This window comes from Mycteria americana, chromosome 1 (assembly GCF_035582795.1).
Source record: "Mycteria americana isolate JAX WOST 10 ecotype Jacksonville Zoo and Gardens chromosome 1, USCA_MyAme_1.0, whole genome shotgun sequence".
Lineage (NCBI taxonomy): Eukaryota > Metazoa > Chordata > Aves > Ciconiiformes > Ciconiidae > Mycteria > Mycteria americana.
This window is the reverse complement of record NC_134365.1, coordinates 124,024,093-124,044,773: the sequence shown is the minus strand read 5'-3', so window position 1 is coordinate 124,044,773 and position 20,681 is coordinate 124,024,093. Positions and strand designations below refer to the sequence as shown.

General features: G+C 43.2%; 1 protein-coding gene across 1 annotated transcript; it reads left to right on the top strand.

The window, feature by feature from the left end:
* Positions 1-677: 677 nt before the first annotated feature.
* RSPH1 (radial spoke head component 1) lies at positions 678-7,570 on the top strand (the record flags this gene model as incomplete). The annotated part of the gene is made up of 8 exons (XM_075519251.1): positions 678-806; positions 928-1,033; positions 2,238-2,328; positions 2,566-2,701; positions 3,010-3,081; positions 4,853-5,069; positions 5,520-5,663; positions 7,476-7,570. Coding segments are annotated over 8 exons (945 nt in total), but the record flags the coding sequence as incomplete, so codon positions are not given.
* Positions 7,571-20,681: the final 13,111 nt, after the last annotated feature.

The following is a 20,681-nucleotide window of genomic DNA, read 5'->3' as shown; positions in this document are numbered from 1 at the left end:
CTTGGTTGCCACGGTGACGGCGGCGCCGCGGCCATGTCGGACCTGAGCTCGGAGGAGATCGAGGAGGCCGAGGCCGAGGCCGACTTGGGGGTCCGCCGGGGCGGTCGGGGCGCCGCTGGCGGCTCAGCAGCACCAGCGGAGGCGGTCCTGCCCCGTCACCCGGCCCCTGCTGCCGCGAGGGGCCCGTCCCCGCTGGAAGCACCCGCCGCCGAGGGCGCTGGGGCGGAGAGGGGCGGGAAGCGGCTCTCGGCCGCGGGCGCCTCGGGCAGGGGGTGGGGAAGCGCCAGCGGCTGAACGTTACCGGTTACGGGCTCTTAAATACTTAAATACACGGTGTGCCGGCCGTGTCGAGCCCAGGAGAGCTCCCGAGGCGCTTCTTCCGTGGGCACGGGAGTTTCGGAAACGGGACTGTACCATTTCAGTTGGGACCTGCCTAACTTTCTCCGCTGGATGCAAACGAGTCATCCATACTTTCCAGTAGTGTGTCAGGAAGGGAGGAGAGCCTCTGGGTGCCAGGATCTGATGAAACTGTCTGCGTAAGCGGTACATCTGTTGGCCAGGTGCTCCTGCAGTCTCTGATTCAAGCCGAACTGGAGCAGCTTTGAGCGAACAGCTGTTTTCCTCTGTCTGAAGAGGTTAGATTCAGTCAGGTCTAGCCCTCTTAAACAACTTTTTTTTTCACATTTGATCAGGAGTATGATGGTGAACGCAATTCAGAAGGTGAGCGACATGGACGTGGAAAAGCACAGCTACCCAATGGTGACACATACGATGGAGAATATGAACATGGTTTCAGAAGTGGACAAGTAAGACAGTGACAGAAGACAGTGATTGTGCTTATATTTCAGCAGTTCTGTTAGTTTGGGCACTATATTGAAACAAGAGTGAGAACTGACAAGTATTTTATCTATACCAAATATGTTTCAGGGGACCTACAGATTTAGAAATGGTGCTTGCTACATTGGAGAATATCTTCAAAACAAAAAGCATGGCCAGGGTATTTTTTTTTATCCAGATGGATCAAAATATGAAGGTAAAACACTGAACACAGTTGCAAGGATTTCTGTAACTGAAAGGACACATTCCCCCCTCACCTCCTCCCTTCCCCCCAAATGCAAGGAGATAGTGATTTGGAGAATTTATTATTTTAAAAAGATAAATTTGCTACAAAATATTTTCCTTTTATTCCTTTTTTACTATGAACTCTGAGAAGTGTGGGGGTTTTATTTATGGGGATTTATGTTGATTATTGTGAGAATTGTGGTATTTAGTGGTGGTTTATTCTTGTCATGTCCTCCTTCCAAGTGGGATGTTCCAAGTCCTGAGAAATATTAAGTATCTTTTACAAATCAGTGCAATCTTGGTAGAAGAGATTATAGTTACTTATTTCTGAATGATGATTAGAACCACAGATGTGTTCAGTATAAAGTATTTTAGGACTTTATTAGGTCCATCCTTGAAAAAGAGTCTACTCATGAGAGCACTTACTCAGGGATTGGGATGCCTCTGAACTTCGAAGAAGTTGAAACTCGCATTGTTTCCCTTCTTCCAGGAGAGTACCTGAAATACTCTGAATATCATTTAGGCTTCAAGGGACAATATTTTCCTCCCTCCTTTCTAAGCTAGGCAAGAAAGAACATTCATATTGTGAGGGCTAGAAACAGAGAGCAAAAAGAGCAGCCCAATCTTGCCTTATGGGAGCATATGCACCTGTGGGTTTTTTTTTTTTTTTTTTTAGTTTCTTTTAAGTTTTAACAGAAGAGTAATTAAGACACACAATCTAGCATCTTTTTGAGTATATATGCCCCCCGACTGACAGGACAATTTTAGCAAAAGAGTCAGACTAAAGTAGTCCCTCTTTTTATTTGAGTGGAAATGTCACATTATCTAATGCAACTGTAATGCATTACCAAATTTAAAGATAGGAGCAGGATGTTACATGGCTTCTTGTGTTCATAATGATAATGGAGAGTGATAATGGAGACAGACCATGATGGACAAAATGAAAGGGAGGTCAGGCAGCTGCATAAATATGCATGGAGACGGACAGACGGAAGAAAAAAGAGCAAGGGCTTAGAGTAAGGAATGGTGTAAGTAATGGTAAGGAATCACAGTGGTGTCATAGCTTTCTTTTCCTTCTCTAATAATTCATGTATGATAACTTTACAAACTGACCACTATATCACACAATGAAATACACCACGTCTCACTCTGTTTTTATCATATTCTCATTAAAGGAGACTGGGTGAATGACCGGAGACATGGCTATGGAGAGTATACGTATGCAAATGGAGACACCTATACTGGAGAATGGTTTAACCACAATAGGTTTGTTTCATTCTTACAGTGATGTTTCAAGTCACCCAATGGCATTAAAATGCAAAGGTTATTTTCAAAGCGTGGCTGACTGCAGCAAATCAAGTGCTACTGGGTGACCTTGGCAATTTAGTCCAACTTGAGTCATTTCAGCTACTTAAATAATACAATTTTAATACCTTAAGTATAACAACGTCATAAATTCTTAATATTCAGTAATATAAAGCAAAATTATTATTTTCTCCTTAGGCACGGGCAAGGTATATATGTCTATAAAGACACAGGATCCAAGTATGTTGGTGGCTGGGTAAATGGAAACCAGGAAGGAGAAGCTGAACTTATCCACCTAAACCATAGATTTAAGGGCAAGTTTTTGAATGGAAATGTAAGTGGGCTGGAAAATTCTCTGTTCATCTGGACAGTTAGCATGAAATTGCCTTGATATGATCTGTTTCTGCGTAAAATAAGAAGCTATGCTCCTGATCTTTTGTAGTATTTCTTGTACCATAAGTGTAACATATGAAACTGACTTAATCTGTAGGACAGACTGCCAAGCTTCTCTGCAACTTTTCTTCCAAAGTATATTGTTATTGACTATTGTATGAATTTTGTAGTAATGCATATTTGCATTTATATGCTTAGAATGTAGCACTAACTTTATAGTTCTGCTGACTTTTTTGAATCTTTGTGCAGCCTGTAGGTCATGGCAAATATGTCTTTGATATTGGATGTGAACAGCATGGTGAATACATACAATCAGAGCAGGTAAAAGAAATAGTGCAAATTATACTGAATATCAGAGAACTCAGTAAATCAAAACTATTCTTGAGTAATCTATAAAATGCCTTAGAGATACCGATGTTAAAGTAGATCTAACCAGTCAAAAAAGGGTAGAAACTCATGCATTCTTAAGAACTAAATGAGGTTTCATTTTGCCTTTTTCTTTAGCTTCTCTACTGTGTAAGCTTTGACAAGTACAAGGTGTGATTTTTGCACTACTTGCAGACAGGATTCCTTTCTGCTTAAAGTTTAGAAGAATCAGGACCTTCCCAAAACATTTGAAGTTTCAAACTACAGAAGAATGTGGATGTATTTGTCTGTATATTTAGCCTGTATTCCACTTTATTCTGAACACCAGAAAACAATGAAAAATATTTCATCTTATATTTCTGAATTGCTTGATGCTATGCATACAAATAGTAATTTCCAGCAGATTCGTGTTCTGGAAATGTGTCCTATTGTTGTCCTGGTCCTGTTAGGAGCTTAATATCCACAGCTCCTAATAATTGTAGGGAGCAGTTGGGATCAGGGCCTGTTTTTCCTTCTCCTTCATGCATGAATGTTTTGAAATGTTTCTGATTAATATGGTGCAAAATAGCTATAGAAATAAGAAATATATCTTAATATTACTGGTTTGATTTCAAGAAAATATGCCACATTTTAGCTTAGAGTTTGCTACCTCTGTTGTCTGACACATTAGTTCCCATTACACACTCTTTGAAAATTCTCCAATGCAGCAATTGTTTCTTAAGACAAGGACAAAATAATAATAACAAAAAATCCTATCATTAGTGATAGAGATTTGAAAACATGGAGACTGTTTGGTTTTTTTGGCTAAAAGCAAGAGATCCTCAAATTAAGTATCAGATTCATGTGAGTATCCAAAGTGATGTGTATCTAGTATCCTCAGTTCAGTTGGGAATTGTTGGATGTGCAGATTTTGGAATATTAGGCCATTGATGTGGGATTTTAAACGAATTTAAGAATGCAAGGTTAAGCACTCGGCTTCTGAAAATCATTACTCTCAGGAACAATAATTTCTTCTCATGTGAATGCTGTAGTGACTGTATAAAGCAAGGGACAGTGCTGTCACTAAAGTAAGATTAAATTTTACCTCTTTGCTTTAGCTGAAGTAATTGCAGAACAAGACCTATTTAAAAAAAATAAAAGAAATTATCTTGCAATACAGGTAATGATCCCATTACTAAGACTCGTTCATATTTGGATAAAATAAAGCATGATTTTTTAAATTAAAAAAAAATCTTCAAATTTCAGAAACATAAGCTTTGTGCAGTACCTTACTGCTTCCTAGATCCATTCCAAGGTCTTCCCTAAGCAAAGATCGAGGCAGAAAGAGCTATTTTGCCATTCTGTTCCTGTGTGAGATAGACAGTGTAGCATCTACCAGGCAGAGCATCAGGTCTTATTAGCTGCAGTTATACTGTAGACAGGCATAGAAGAGTAGTCAATAGGTCCCTCACAGCCATTCTGTTTAAGGGAGAGGCAAAATTTTACCTTAAAGAAAGCAAGCTGGCAAGCATTGATCATTAGTCAACTGACTTCATCAAGGTTTAAAGCGTAGTTCTCCTCCAAGATTTGCAGCTGCTGAAGTTCCTGCACCTGTAAATACTTTAAAAGGCCATGTCATTGCCATTTTGAGCCCAGATAAAGTGGTTCTAGTACACAAACCCATTATCTTAGTTATTCTCTTAATACCTGTAAGATGAGATGCTGGATTTCATGAGTTGTCTTCTAGGATAAAGGAGAGGGAGAAGAAGAGGAGGAACCCTCATTACTTGTTGCACCAAAATGGAAAGCATCAGAAATTACCAAATTAACACGCTGGACTCCCCATGGGGAAAACCCACCTTCTCCCAGAGAAGCCTCCCTAGTGGTGGCAGCAGCAGCAGAAGCAGTTGAAGAAAGAGCAGCAGCAGCAGTAACTGAAGAGGAGAAAATGCCATCAATTGCAGGTTTGTCCTGCTGGACAGCTGGAAACCCCATGCTTTGACTATGTCCTGAAACTGTTTTTCAGGTTTTATGTTTTTCAGGTTTAATATCAAATGGTGTGAGAGGTTTTTTGTGGTGGGTTTGTTCTTTTTTTTCCTATAATTTACCACATACTGAATGTTAGGAACTTCCAAGCCTGTTCGTAAACTGCACAGTATATATATGTCTGTTTTATCTCACATAGCATAATGAGATACAACTGTCTTGGGAAGCCTGTGAATCATTTTAGTCTGTATCATGGCCTGTTATACAAAATTGATTATAAACAGTTACAGAAGATTTTGTGGGATTTCTCATGTGAGTAAAGATTGCAGACTTCAGTAGGAGTTATTAGCTACTGCATGAAAACAATGGCTGAGTGCAAATTTGTAAAAATTAATTTTCTTCGTTTTTTCTAATTTCTCATATTTCAGTCACTGATGAATCTGCTGAGGGTAGGGATGATGAGCCTTCTCTTCATGAATTATCCAGTGAAGTTTTTAGCCCAGCAAGGGATGCAGGAGAGGAAGATGAAGGAAGCAGGGAGGAAGAAGAAAACAAAGATCAGGAGGATCAAGGTGAGAAATGGGGCATGCATGCTCATTCTTCAATTAGCAATCAGGGTTTGAAATTATGTATGTCAATTGGTTGAAGTCATGCTGCTGCTGAGAGGTCCATTATCAAGCTGAAGAGACCATGGGAATCTCTAGCTTTCATAAGGGGGACCTCTATAGATGTAAACTGGTTTTCAGTAGTCAAGTTCATATACTGTAAGTACAAATTAGAAGTGATGCTTCTGTGCAGCATTATCTATGCATGTACAGTTGACAGCACTTGCAGGGCTGAATTTATAAGTGATTGCATTTGCAAACTTTTTTTTTGTACAAAAACGAGAGAGAAGATTTCAGACCCTGGGAAATTCAGGGTGTTTTGAGCACTCTGCTTTTCTCTCATGAATGGAACTGTGTATTCTTATTCTCTCAACTGAAGTTAAAAAAGCAGGCAAAACAAATCTGAAGAAACAAAGTTTAGGTATTGTTATGCATTATGGGTTGAACAGTCTCTGGTTGATTCATTTCTCTTACAAGCCAAAGAGATTTGGAATTCAGATGCTCAGGTTTTCTTCCAGGCAGTTCAGAAGCCTGTTTTAAATACAAAATTACTAAGAAGCAACAAAAGGATGCATCTATGTTTACTCATATTTAGCCTATAGGCCTCCACCCAATTGTGGTGTTTGTATTTATTAAATGTTAACATTTACAAGCTTACATATCTGATGTATGAAAACATAAGATAAGTTTATCCATTTGTAATCCGTCCATTTTACAATAAATCAAAGCAAAGCACTATCCATAGGGATCAGAAAGACTATTAAACCATGTGAAAATACCTGAAGGTATACACTAAACATTTAGGTCAGCTCTTGGAATTTTCATAGTTTATTTGCTCTCATTTTTTACCCGTCAACTCTGAAGGTGCACTCCTGCATCATGGCAGACTAGCCAGCTAGCTGATCTGGTGTGTAGGACTGACATCTTACAGGATCCCTGGGCTTGGATCAGATCCAGCAGAAATCTAAGCAGGTTTCCTGCGTAGCTCTGCTTTGGATTTGGCATAGAGCCTGGTTTGTGTCAAAGTCTCTTGGGCTCAAATAACCATTTTTGATTGAACTTGATTCTAACAAATTTTCTGGCCTACCACAATGAAGCAGTTCTGGTATTCCCATTGTTTTTTTTGTGTTCTTTTTTTAAAAAAGAACAAATGGACTCAAGTATCTGTCAGAGACAGCATAGATGCAGATTCCAATGCATGAAAACATAGGAATGTGATAGATGTTCTCAAAGTTCCTTCCAGCTCTTTATTTCTAGAATCAAAGAGCTGGATTTTACACATTTTTCAGCATAGGTCTATACCCATAATTAATTAGGCAACATCTTGTACCCCATGTCTTTATGTTTCACAAGATTAAGTTCTAGTAAGAGGAAATGATTTGAAGAAAATATGCATACTGTGAAGAGCAGATGTAACAAAATCTGGTTTCTTGCAGCCTTGTATTCTCTGTCCCATTACCATCATTTTCTCCCCCACAGGAATTCCATCCTTCTTGCTCCATGTTTCTTATGATACTTGTCTGAATAGGAGACATTCTTTGGCTATTCCAGAGTTACATTTGGGCCGACTGGCAGTCAATATGTGTGTACTGAGTCTGTCTGGCAGCTGATGAACAACGTGTAATAGTTAAATTCAAGTACTGGCAGAGAAAGGCAATGGGAAAGATGACTGAGGTAGACAGCACAGTCCTAGAATTATGTTTTAGGTTACTAGGATTACTTTCCAGTATTTTATAATAAAATGCATCTCCATGTCCTGTCTTTCCTTTGCCTCCACAGGAACTACTAGTTTAGAGGATAAGGAGGATGAATCAAAGGAAGCAGAGTAATTGGATACAACTGAAGATGGAGAGCCAAAAAAAAGGAAATTTCAGAGTGAATCATTCATTATGGTAAACCTGCAATATTTTTATTCATAAAAGGCTGAGTTAAGATACCTTGAATAAACATTTCTGTCGCTGTTCTGTCTGGAATATATATCTCTGAAACTTTTATGATCTCAGAGTGTGCAGTTTCACGACAACTTTCTTTATTCCATGTAGCAGGTAGTCAGTTGTTGAAATCAGCATGGGATTATTCTGGATTCATGAAGTTGTGCCCTCACAAGTTTTCAGAAGCAAACGAAATCTTTTCCCGCTACTGGTAATTCTTCTCTTCCTTGAACCCTACCTCTGGGCACAGAGACCTGGGGGTCTTGCTTGTGAAGACAAAGACACAGCTGGGAAGCCCAATGCTATCTGTATCCCTTGTCACTAGACCACCAATTACAGGCCTACATTTTCCTTGTTTATTTTTTTATTGTTCATGTAGCTGTAGAAGCTCTTGTTGCCCTAAATCTCCCCTTGCCAGTTTGAACTCAAACTGAATTTTGCTTTCTAACACACCGGTGCAGTGTTTTTAAATTCTTCCTTTGTAGTCTTTGCTTCCATTTTCATAGAATTGTAGAATCACAGAATCATTTAGGTTGGAAAGGGCCTTTAAGATCATCAAGTCCAACTGTTAACCTAGCACTGCCAAGTCCACCATTAAACCATGGCCCTAAGCGCCACATCTACACCTCTTTTAAATACCTCCAGGGATGGTGACTCAACCACTTCCCTGGGCAGCCTGTTCCAATGCTTGATAACCCTTTCAGTAAAGAAATTTTTCCTAATATACAGTCTAAACCTCCCCTAGCACAACTTGAAGCCATTTCCTTTTGTCCTATCGCTTGGTACTTGGGAGAAGAGACTGACACCCGCCTCCCTACAACCTCCTTTCAGCTAGTTGTAGAGAGCGATAAGGCCTCCCCTCAGCCTCCTTTTCTGCAGACTAAGCAACCCCAGTTCCCTCAGCCGCTCCTCACAAGACTTGCTCTCTAGACCCTTCACCAGCTTCGTTGCCCTTCTCTGGACACGCTCCAGCCCCTCAATGTCCCTCTTGTAGTGAGGGGCCCAAACCTGAACACAGTATTCGAGGTGCGGCCTCACCAGTGCCGAATACAGGGGCACGATCACTTCCCTAGTCCTGCTGGCCATGCTATTTCTGATACAAAATTCAGTATATTCTGTATATTACTACTTATTCAGTGTATTCTGTATATTACTACTATTTTTGTGTGTTGTAGGTCGGTCTTGTCGGTCCCAAGTTTCTCGTTTACCTTGTAGCCTTCCTTAAGCTGTTTAAAGGAGACTGTCAGCTGATCAGGGTGAGGAAGCAGATCTGTAACAAATTCCCAACACTATGCCACACTTAATACCCTTGCTGATCCACAAGTTCTCAGACAGCATGTTGTCCATAGTACAGAAGAGCTCTGTGCATTCAAGCTGCTTCTTCACACAGAGGAAAACTCCCCCTCATTTTCCCTTTCTGTCTTTACTAATGAGCCCTTCATTCATTGGAGAGCTCCAGTTGTGTGAGCTGTCCCACCATGTTTCAGTTTTTCCAAGAACATCACAGTTCTGCATCTGCATACAGAGCAGTTCCTAGTTCTTCCTTTCTGTTTCCCAGGCTGGATGCATTTGTACACATATATTTAAGGTAGGCTCCCTTTTGACTTGTTTTATCTTGCCCAAGGGGTATCTTGCTTCCATCACCCTGCCCCATTTACTTACCACCCCTGAACTCCATTCCTTCACTTAGTGTAAGCAGTTATCGCCATCCTCCAAGGTATCAAGTTTAAGTCTCTCCTCACCAGATTTACAAACCCCTTGGCCCCACTTCATTAGATCTCCTTGTTCTCCAAGAGGGACCCATACTGATGAAAGCCAAAGCACTACCTATGGCAACAGCCATGTTACCAGTTGTTACCTCTCAGGATTGTGTCCCCTCTTAGCTGACCTCTTCCCACGAGGATCAAGGGGACATCCTGTGGGTTTCCATGTCCTTTGCCACCCAGAATCCTGCAGTTACTCTTGTTTTGTTCCAGGTGTCCCTCAGCAGTATCACTGATGAGCAATGAGCAGTAACAGTCAGGGGACTGGATGAGCCTTGGCCATCTCTCTACAGAACCCAGTACCTGGGCATCTACTAAACAGCAAACCTCCCATGACAGCATGTCTGATCAGCAGACAGGTTCTTTATTCCCTACAGAAGGGGATCTCCAACTGCTACCACTTGCTGCTGATGCTCAAGCTAGGCACAGCTGGCTCTGAAACCTCCCTTAGCAGCATCTGTTCCTCTCCCATGGCTATTAGGGCTCAATACCAACTCTCTGCATTCAGGTCTGAGCAGGGGGGAGGAACATTTGTCCTGCTGCCAGAAGTCAAGAACTGCAGCAACCTCCCTCAGGGGAGCCTCCATCCAGCAGAGCCCCTAGACATCCCTCCACCTCAGGCTCAGGCTCTCACCTCTGTGGAGACCCTGCTGATATCCCATTTACCCTCCTTAATAGTGAACAGTCTGCACAACTCCTTCTGCAGGTCCTTGGATACACAGCAGCTGGACCACTACACACCTCCCACAGGAGAGGAGGACCCCATCACCCACAGCCCCAGTGAGACACCTGGGCACAACATCCCCCTGCCCAAGCCCTGTCTAGGCTGTCACCACTGACATGCCAAGGGTACTTTCTTCACTGATGCTGGAGATCAGACCCAGTAGCTCATCAACACTGGTGATGCACAGTCCCACACTGTTTGCAGGAGAGTTTCTCCCTTTCCCCTGTGCCCACAGAAACTACCAAAAGCTCTGCTTGCTGTTTTCCCATCTCCCAGCTGAATAAGCATCCCTACACAGCAAATGAAAACCAGTCCAGCACCCCCTGATCAGCAGACAGCTAACTACTGAACATGCAGCTCCTTTTAAATCAAGAACTTGTCAATCAGGAAGCAGCCAGCAGGAGATAGCAGCTGCAGAAGGCCCCTAGAAACCACCAGAATCAAATGGCGTTATATAAATAGTAAGTTAAAAGTACAGGGGACGGCAGAGCTGCACAAAGTATTGTATGAGCACTAAATGCCATGGACAGACCTTTTCTCCTCTTCTGCACGTGAATAAAGCTGCTCTGAAACATTTTTTCCTGATAATATGTAAGCAATACCTTAATTATTAACATATGTATCTGTCTGACTTTGACTCTCTCATACTGTGAGAATATCAGTATGAATGTTGATGGGCCTGGAGCATGAGGTAGAGAGTTGCCAGGCAGCAGCAGTTTGCTTTTGAAGTAAAATAACTGGTTTTGGCCCACTTCGGATAAGAGATGTGGTATTGATATTGCTGAAACAAGACCTGCATTTTTTTATTCTTCACCTCAGAGCAGGAAATCTATACTAAAATTTTAGTTTAGGGGAAAAAGGGAAAACATTTTAACAAGTTTCTTTTCTCAACGACTCACAATTTCAGCAACAGTATGCCCAGAATTTTGAAAGGTAGTGATAAAAATGGATTAACAGAAAGTAGAGATAAGGAAACGAGTCATATAAATAGTTTATTACTTCTTCCTGCAATTTTTCTCCTATCAGAAATTTCATAGTGAGAAAATTCCCATGCAATCTTTCCCCTCCTATCTGACATGTCATTTTATTTGCAACTTCTTGTCACACTGATTGTGACTTCAGTGAGCATTTTTAGATGTGGTTATCTTTTCCTGTTTTTGCTTTCTTTGGCAAAGAGAAGTGCTGCATTTCCATTATTACTGTAGCTAGATCAAAGCAAACTTGGCTTGCTAATGTTTTTTTTTTTTGTCTTCTTATAAAAAACTAAAAATCATTAGTTTACTTGCTGGTTTTAATATACTCTGCTGTAAATTTGAGAAATATCAGCATAGCATATTTCCCAACTCATTTGCATTTTAAGGTAATCTTCAGTTCAAGCTGAGTTCATTCTTGGATGGTTTATGAAATTACCTTCTTCCCTGCAGCAGCCAGTACTGTACTGTTTATTAGTACGTGAGTGACCTCCAGTGGTATACCTGCAAAAAGTGCATTCTCTCTGGAATACAATCAAGAACAGCTAAGAATATTTGGAATTCTCTAATGTGCTAAAAAGTGCTCCCACGAAGATGGCTTGCTCCTTTTGGGAACCACCAGTGCTTTTGTTGGAGGAGACATTTCATTTCACTGTATTTTCCAGGGATACCTTAAGGATAATTTGGAAACTCATTAATAGTAGTTCCTTCATCCCTATCTTGGAGAGGGAAGAACCCCTGCCAAAACTTGGTGCACGAAGGTATGCTAAACATCTCTCATCCTTCTGCCTCTTCACTTTTCAGTAATGAAAGACGACCATTTCAGATAGTATCAGAGCAGTCATTTTTCAGACCTCTTCCTAAATAAAGTAAAAAAAAAGATGTGCTGAATGCAAGGTTATGATGTTGAACTTAAGGCTTTGAAGCTTTCCCTCCAGCTTTTCATCCTTAGGTTATCACTCTGGTGTCCAAAGTGTACTCCAAAGTTGGTACAAGTATTATTTAAAAATATTAGACCATTTTAACTTATGCATCTAATACTGGTTTAGGTGCCCAGCTTTTTGGCTTTAAATCATAGAATCATAGAATCACAGAATGGTTTGGGTTGGAAGGGACCTTTAAAGATGCTCTAGTCCACCTCCCCTGCGATGGGCAGGGACATCTTTCAGTAGATCGGGTTGCTCACAGCCCCATCCAACCTGACCTTGGTATATTAATGACATATAAGACATTATGAGTTCAAGGTTAAGAGTCAGGTAATTCTCTCCCACATATAAAGCTGTTTATGAATAATGGTGCTGAGAGTATCTATGCTCCACATGTCTTAGGAAAACATCAGGAGACCCTGTCATGTTTGACTTGCAGAGCTACTTCTTCCCCAGAGACAAGACTTTTTCCACAGTCAACAAGGAAGCTGGTCATAAGAGTTCATTGCAGCTAAAGGAGGCACCAGCTAAAGGTTCTCAAGTTCTTCTCACACCAAGAAGGTCTTGGAGTGCACATATTTCCACCTGAAAATGCAAATGTTTTAAACACCTTCAGAGAGAGGTCCATTTTACATTCACAGATGATAAGAAAACAAATTTTGAGCTGTTGCATAAAGCAAACTTTCCCCTGTTTCATCCAGTACATACTAAGGAAATTTATGCCATTTTCCAGAGCACTATGATCTAGGCGTGCAAGATGTAGGAAACATCTCTTCTGTCAAATTTTATGTGTCCTCACTTCCTGCAAGTTTGAGGGACTGCAGGAGGGAAATCTTGCAGTATCGGGGCCTTTTCTCTCCTAAAAAGACTTCACATGCAGTGGAACATAAGTGAACATCGTTCCTCTTTTCTAGGAGGATTGTGCTGGAAAGGTTCCAGCAGGCTGTCTCCCCCCCCCCCCCCCCCCTTTCAAAGGCCAATAAATTTGTTATACAGTGTAAAAGGCAGGTTTTTTTAAACTGGCCATGTACTTTTCAAATGTGTTCAGCCTGGGGTCTTTTACCACATTAGAAATAATGTCAGAAATCAAATGTTAGGAGAAGAAAACAGGTTAAGGAGACATGGAATTGCTTTTATACTTGATTCAACGACTTCCCCACGTACGTACTTGTCATGGTTTAACCCCAGTAGGCTGCCCAGCCCCACACAGCCTCTTGGTCACTCCCTCACAATGGGATGGGTGAGAGAACTGGAAAGTGTAAAAGTGAGAAAAAGCCACACACACAAGCAAAGCAAAACAAGGAATTCATTCACTACTTCACAGAATCACAGAATCGTATAGGTTGGAAAAGACCTTTAAGATCATCAAGTCCAACCGTAAACCTAACACTACCAAGACCACCACTATACCATGTCCCTAAGCACCTCATCCAAACGTCTTTTAAATACCTCCAGGGATGGCGACTCAACCACTTCCCTGGGCAGCCTGGTCCAATGCTTGATAACCCTTTCAGTGAAGAAAAATTTCCTAATAACCAGTCTAAACCTCCCCTGGCGCAACTTGAGGCCATTTCCTCTCGTCCTATCACTTGTTACCTGGGAGAAGACACCGACCCCCACCTCTCTACAACCTCCTCTCAGGTAGTTGTAGAGAGCGATAAGGTCTCCCCTCAGCCTCCTTTTCTCCAGGCTAAACAACCCCAGCTCCCTCAGCTGCTCCTCATAAGACTTCTGCTCCAGACCCTTCACCAGCTTCGTTGCCCTTCTCTGCACACGCTCCAGCCCCTCCATGTCTCTCTTGTAGCGAGGGGCCCAAAACTGAACACAGTATTCGAGGTGCGGCCTCACCAGTGCCGAGTACAGGGGCACGATCACTTCCCTAGTCCTGCTGGCCACGCTATGTTTGATACAAGCCAGGATGCCATTGGCTTTCTTGGCCACCTGGGCACACTGCTGGCTCATATTCAGCCAGCTGTCAACCAACACCCCCAGGTCCTTTTCTGCCAGGCAGCTTTCCAGCCACTCTTCCCCAAGCCTGTAGCGTTGCATGGGGTTGCTGTGGCCCAAGTGCAGGACCTTGCACTTGGCCTTGTTAAACCTCATACAATTGACCTCGGCCCATCGATCCAGCCTGTCCAGGTCCCTCTGCAGAGCCTTCCTACCCTCAAGCAGATCAACACTCCCACACAACTTGGTGTCATCTGCAAACTTACTGAGGGTGCACTCGAACCCTTTGTCCAGATCATTGATAAAGATATTAAACAGGACTGGCCCCAACACAGAGCCCTGGGGAACACCGCTTGTGACTTAATTCCATGGGCAGGCAGGTGTTCAGCCATCTCCAGGAAAGCAGGGCTCCATCATACCTAATGGTGACTTGGGAAGACAAAATGCCATCACTCTGAACGTCCCCCCCTTCCTTCTTCTTCCCCAGCTTTACATGCTGAGCATGATGCCATATGGTATGGAATAGCCCTTTGGTCAGCTGGGGCCAGCTGTCCCGGCTGTGTCCCCTCCCAGCTTCTTGTGCACCCCCAGCCTACTCGCTGGTGGGTGGGGTGAGAAGCAGAAAAGGCCTTGACTCTGTGTAAGCACTGCTCAGCAGTAACTGAAACATCCCTGTGTTATCAACACTCTTTTGGTCACAAATCCAAAACAGCACCATACAAGATGCTATGAAGAAAATTAACTCCATCCCAGCCAAAATCAGTACAGTAATCCCAGAAGATGACATCCCTTGAAAGGGTCTTTGGTAACCTGCCTTGTTCAGCCTGTAGGCCCAGCAAAGAGGTTAGCTGTAATCTGCTTCTCTGTGCCGAGAGCATCTCTCCAGGTGTGACATAGACACAAAGATCTCTGTACGAAGCGCTGCTGAGCCACATGGGCAAGTGAAGGGAGAAACTACAGTGCAGATGCACGTGTCTCTGCATTTCAGGCCTGCAGAAAAGTACAGATGACCCCAGAGTCTGAAGTTTTATTGTGTATGTAAAGTGGGAAACAAAGCCATAAAAGAGATTTACATGTGTGTTCCTTATTCTTCTGCCTCAAATACACAGCTTAGCTCCACTTGTGAAGGCGAGCAATTGTTTGTAGTTCACTTGCCAACCCACACAATCACAGAGGTTTTCACTGGCAGAGGCATTTCCACAAAGGACTCTTTAGAGGTTGGTTTTTTTTTTTAAATAGCACAGGTACTCTCATGCGCTGGAGCAGTTTCTGAACCATCCTCAAGTACAGTGAGGTACCTCATGATTTTAAACTGAAGACCACAGCGTGTCATAAATTAACAACTTCCTGACACTAGTTCCGTGGGACCACAAAACCCCATTTCTTAAGTATGTCTAGCTTGCTATTTTTCATAAAGACTGATGCTTTGGCAAGGTTCTTTTGAATAAGTTGGTACTGGATAATAGGTTATATTGCATATACTTTCCGTTCTGTGTATTATTTATTCAGCTTTCTAGCCCACAGGTGGCAAGAGAAACCTAGCAGAATACCTGGGAAATGATATCTTAGTATCAGACAAATTTAGGGGCAACTGAGCATTAAAAGACAGAAATAAGGTAATTGGATTTTAAATGTGTCTGTCAAAATTAGATTAATGAATTTTCATAAACAGATTTGCAACAGAGATTCCTGCTGTGAATTCCTGCTGTGAGCATACGTGCGTTAGTAGCATCTCTGTTTGCTCCCCCTCACCCTAACCCAGCAGTATCTGAACACCAAAATGCTACAGATTTAGGCCCTGGTTTTCCAAACACTTGATTACACAAATAGTTCCATTAAGGAGGCACTTTCAGGTGGATCAGGTTAAATGCTTTTAACAATATGGTTTTGCTCTTATTCCTTGCACCCACAGAGGCAGGAGATGCTGCCTCCTGGGTGTCCTCACCGAGAACCCAGGAAGCTCAGGGAGATCACATTTGAAGGTTTTGCACAGTTTTTCTCCAAGTTTTTCTTCTAACTAGGTGTTAGAATCAAGAGGCCTGAAGTGCTCTCCAGACCCTTTGTGGTCTCCACAAAAAACTGGACTGTAAAATTAAATGATTCACTAACTCCTTCCTATTCCCCATAGTACAATCTTTCATTTTGTTCAAAGCTTTCGTGCTGCTCTCAAGTTCAAAGAGTCATGAACCCTTTAATTTTTAATCACCTGTTAAAGACAGCACTAAAAGATCAAGACCAGACCCATACATCCTTCTGAACTCACAATAAACAGCTGCATACAGTCTTTTTAAAAAATTTCCTTTTGTTTTGGAGCATTTCAATAACAAAACTCTCAGGAGACAGTCCAAAAAATACTCAACTGCTTTACTCCCCACCTGATGATTTGGAATTGTGCAAAGCGAATAGAAATAACTACTGTTCTGAGTCAGCAGAATTGCACATTCGCCTTGTACCAGTATCAATGCCGGCACAAGGAAAAAGCTTTGGAAAAATCAGGAAAAAAACATTCATAGCATTTTTTTATCTTGCTTTTCTGAAGAACTGGACTCAAGCGTCTCTCCAAGCAGTTCTGCCTAAAAGTAGTCCCAAACATTGTTATAAATTTCTATGTTACTATCTTGTCAAAGTGTATGGAAGGAGCATTCTTGTTTGAAACCAAAAAAATGCTGGTCCTCCTCCCCATCCCTCAATCACACCAGGAGATCGATCTTAGTCATGTAAAGCTGAAGTTGTGTTTTCCCACAAGGTGTCACCATAGATTCACTTCACTGTAGGTCTTTATCAAAAGAATATATACTTTCAGTTTTTTAAGATACAAACAAAACATTCAGATTCTCTAGGCAGTACTAAAAGCATCTATTAAAGTACATAACTTTGTAATGAAACAGTTCCAATTAAAGAAAATTGCAATAGAGAAAAGCAACATCTATTTTTTGAATTTGCATTAAAAAATCAAGAAACTGGAAAAGAATTTCCTATTTCTTTTGCTTACTACAAAAACACCTTCAAAGCTTCCAAGAACATTTTCTTCATTTCACCTGTGTTCGGTGATTAGTTTCGTATTATGAACACACCACATTAGGAATTCTCTTTCTCTCCTAAGCACTAGATTTTACAACTAAGAACCCTTGTATGTTAAAGATATAACTTTAGCTCTGAACCTAAAAGTGTTCTTTAGAGGTGAACCTGTGCTCACATGGGGTCCCAGGAAAGCCAAAAGCGGGGTCCTTGTGAGTAGAAGAGCTTGTCCTTGCCTTTTCGTTATTAAGACTGAGATACAGTTTCAATGGCTTGCTATTTCTGCTGCCTGTTTTTTCTGTTCAATTTATTTGGATGGTAGAAATAGAGAAGTATTTGTAAGTTAAAGAAAGTATTTTGCAACTAAGCATTTGTCCTCACCTACTCAGCACCATCTGAATTAGAAACCACCGCAAGAGAAATAAATTTAAGTCCCCAAACCCTCTTTCCCACATGCTTTGAGGTTTAATTAATTGCATTCACGGAAGTTAAATTCATTGGAGTGCATCTGTACTGAAAAAAAAGCGCATAGTGGGGTTTTGATTCAAGTGTCTTAGCAATCTGCCTATTAAGCATATTTACTTTGCAAATAGTGTTGTTCATGCTCTGTGGGCCTTTTGATTGCCTGCCCAGACTGGGTAAGCTGGCTGAATCCTTCCCCCGTGGCCCCCCCACCCGTAAGAAAGGCCCTACCAGACAGAGAGGCGCTTCCCCCGGCAGTGTCAGTCTCCCCTCTCAACACCTGCCTCTAGGTGTCCTGGTTTTGGCTGGGATAGAGTTAATTTTATTCCTGGTAGCTGGTATGGTGCTGTGCTTTGGATTTAGGATGAGAATAATGTTGATAACACACCGATGTTTGAGTTGTTGCTAAGCAGTGCTTACACTAGTCAAGGACTTTTCAGCTTCCCATGCCCTGCCGGGCGTACAACAAGCTGGGAGGGGGCACAGCCAGGACAGCTGACCCAAGCTGGCCAAAGGGCTATTCCATACCATATGCCGTCATGCTCAGTATAGAAACTGGGGGAGTTGGTCAGGGGGCAGCGATCGCTGCTCAGGGACGGGCTGGGCATCGGTCAGTGGGTGGTGAGCAATTGCGTTGTGCATCACTTGTTTTGTACATTCTTTTATCATCATTATTATTATCGTTTTCTCTTCCTCTGCTGTCCTATTAAACTGTCTTTATCTCAACCTATGTTTTTTTCCGGTTCTCTCCCCCATCCCACCAGGGCAGGGGAGAGGGTGAGTGAGCAGCTGTGTGGTGCTTGGTTGCCGACTGGGGCTAAACCATGACACCAGGGCAGCCTGCATGTACTCGTTTTGGACAGGAACTTAATGGACAACAACAGGATTAGAGTGCCGTAAACTGGCTTTTAGTGACATTATTTCTGCAGACCAAGAGGAGTGAAGAGCAAAGAATGATTCCATTGCTATGTTGCACACGGCGGCAGCAGCAGCGTAGGAAAGCTGTTCAAAGGAAGGAGATGATGCTGTTCTTACAGGGTGCTTCTCACAACAGACCCACCCTGACAATACTTCTGATGCCATTGGGTGAAGGGAGAGATGTCATTTGCTGGTTTATTTTGGTGTTTTAAAAGAAGACCCAGATTCTTAACCCAAACTGGTATTTGCAGCACAATCTGGGATTAGTATATAAAAGTATTATGGACCCCCCCCCCCATTTCCAGAAAGATGAGGAAAAGTTTCTCATGAAACACTTGAAATTTTATGCTAATAATGCTTTAAAAATGACCAGTCTTTTAAATGGCTTTGAAGACTCCTGTTCCTGAAGAAAGCTTCCTTTTTCTCTTTCTTGTCAGTTAGTGCCAGCTCCATACCCCGCAGGCAGGTGTGTCGTGTAACGAGGAGAGCACAGGTCTCAGTCTCACCCACCTCTCCTTATCGGCCTCCGGCTCCATCCCCGGGCGGGCAGCGTGCCATCATGCCCCCTCTCACAGGCTGTCATTTGAGCAGCAGGCACTTTCCCTTCCCGCGTGAACCTGGAGCACCGCTGTTGCTCCCACCCATCCTTATCCTCACCTGGGCTCTTGTTTCGCTCCAACCAGCCTCCGTGCCTGGGCCACTGAGATCAAGACCTCCCCTTATGCAATATAGTTGCATAGACATGTGCCCCACTGGAGAGGAAGGCACTCCCCGCGACTTGCCTGCATTTCTTCTCACGTAGAGAGGGGGGATTGGTCCCAAGGCTGGAGCAACTCAAAAGGCTGAAAGCAGATAGGCTGAAACCTGGGACACAGACTGCAAAATCTGTCTCAAAAGGCAGCTTTTCAGAGGTGAGAGACAACGGTAGCGTGGACCAGAACAAGTACAGCCGCTACCACATGTTAAAACAGAGCCAGGTCCCTATCCAGAGGCTGTATCCCTAGCAAAAGTTCGACCCAGAAACACACACCAATGCCCGCACGGCCCTGGTACCGCACACCCCCAAGCCCTGGTCAGAGCTGGGACTATCTCTCACGTCGGGGTTTCAATCTGAGGCGACAGCTTCTGAGATGGCACCTGTCCTATGGCTTGAAGTCTCTTGATGAAATCAGAGCAAATCACACTAAAAGCAACAGCTTTCATAGAGAGGAAAGCCCCACAGGAGCACCGTGAGGTGGGAGCTGACTCCTCTGAGGGTGTTGAGCTCGAACCTCCTGGGAGCGACCTGAGATGTGCCATGCCCAGGGCCAGGTCCTTGCCCCGTGCCACCCCCATTGCCCCGCTGTTCCCATTTCCCCCTCCCTTCCCACTTGGACAGGTTCCTTGAAGAGGAAACAGGGTGCCCAAAGGGGCTGCTTTTCACCAACAGAGGGTTGGGCTTGCCCCCGTGGCTGGGGCTGAGCCCGGCCCAAAGGAGCAGGTGGTGTGGTGGGAGACCCTTGCTGGTTGCTGTCAGCATGGCTGAGCGCAAGGCGGAGATGTTGCTCCCTCCCTCATCACCTTGCTCTTCCCCTATGTGCTGATTTTCTTGTATTGTACGGCCCTTTCTCAGCTACACCTCTGACTCACAGCCCTCCACGAAGACCAGGGGAGCCGTGCCACTGCCTTTGGGGCTCGGTGCAAAATCATCCCTCACCACACCTGCTCCTCTCAGCTGACAGCAAGCGTGTGACGTGGCGAGATGTGGAGAAGTAACCAAGTCACGGCCTTCTCAGCACTGCAGTGGCATCCTGCTCCCCTGGAGTGAGAAGAGGCTGTGATGACGCTTGTGGTTTTTACCTTTTTCTGGGGCTGCGTCTGTAGCCACCCATCTCATGCGCTCAAGCTGCAACCAGCGATGCAGTCCTATGCCCTTCCTTGCATCGCTTGCTAGCTAAAGAGCTCCTGTCTTGGCTCTGGGGCATTTGATTTTCGCTTTAAAATTACAGTGCTGTCAGAAAAGCAAGAGCGCAAGCAACTTCACCAGAGCTAGAAAGTCAAAATGGATCATTTCAGGTGCAAGACCGAGATGCGAAATCTCCACACCCACAGATAAGGGTGCTTGTCAGACACCTCTCAGCCCCAAAGCCTGAACGCTGGCTGGGCTCTACCACATGCCCTGATGGCTAACGGCATGCATGCAGAGATATGTCAAGAAGGAGCAGGGAGATGAAGAGTGAAAATGAAAACATTTTTAGCCATGCTATGCGAGAAAGAGAAACCTCCCATTTTTTCCTTTCATTGAAAGAAACACTTGTGCTTTCCCAGAGGTAGTTTTCTGAGGGG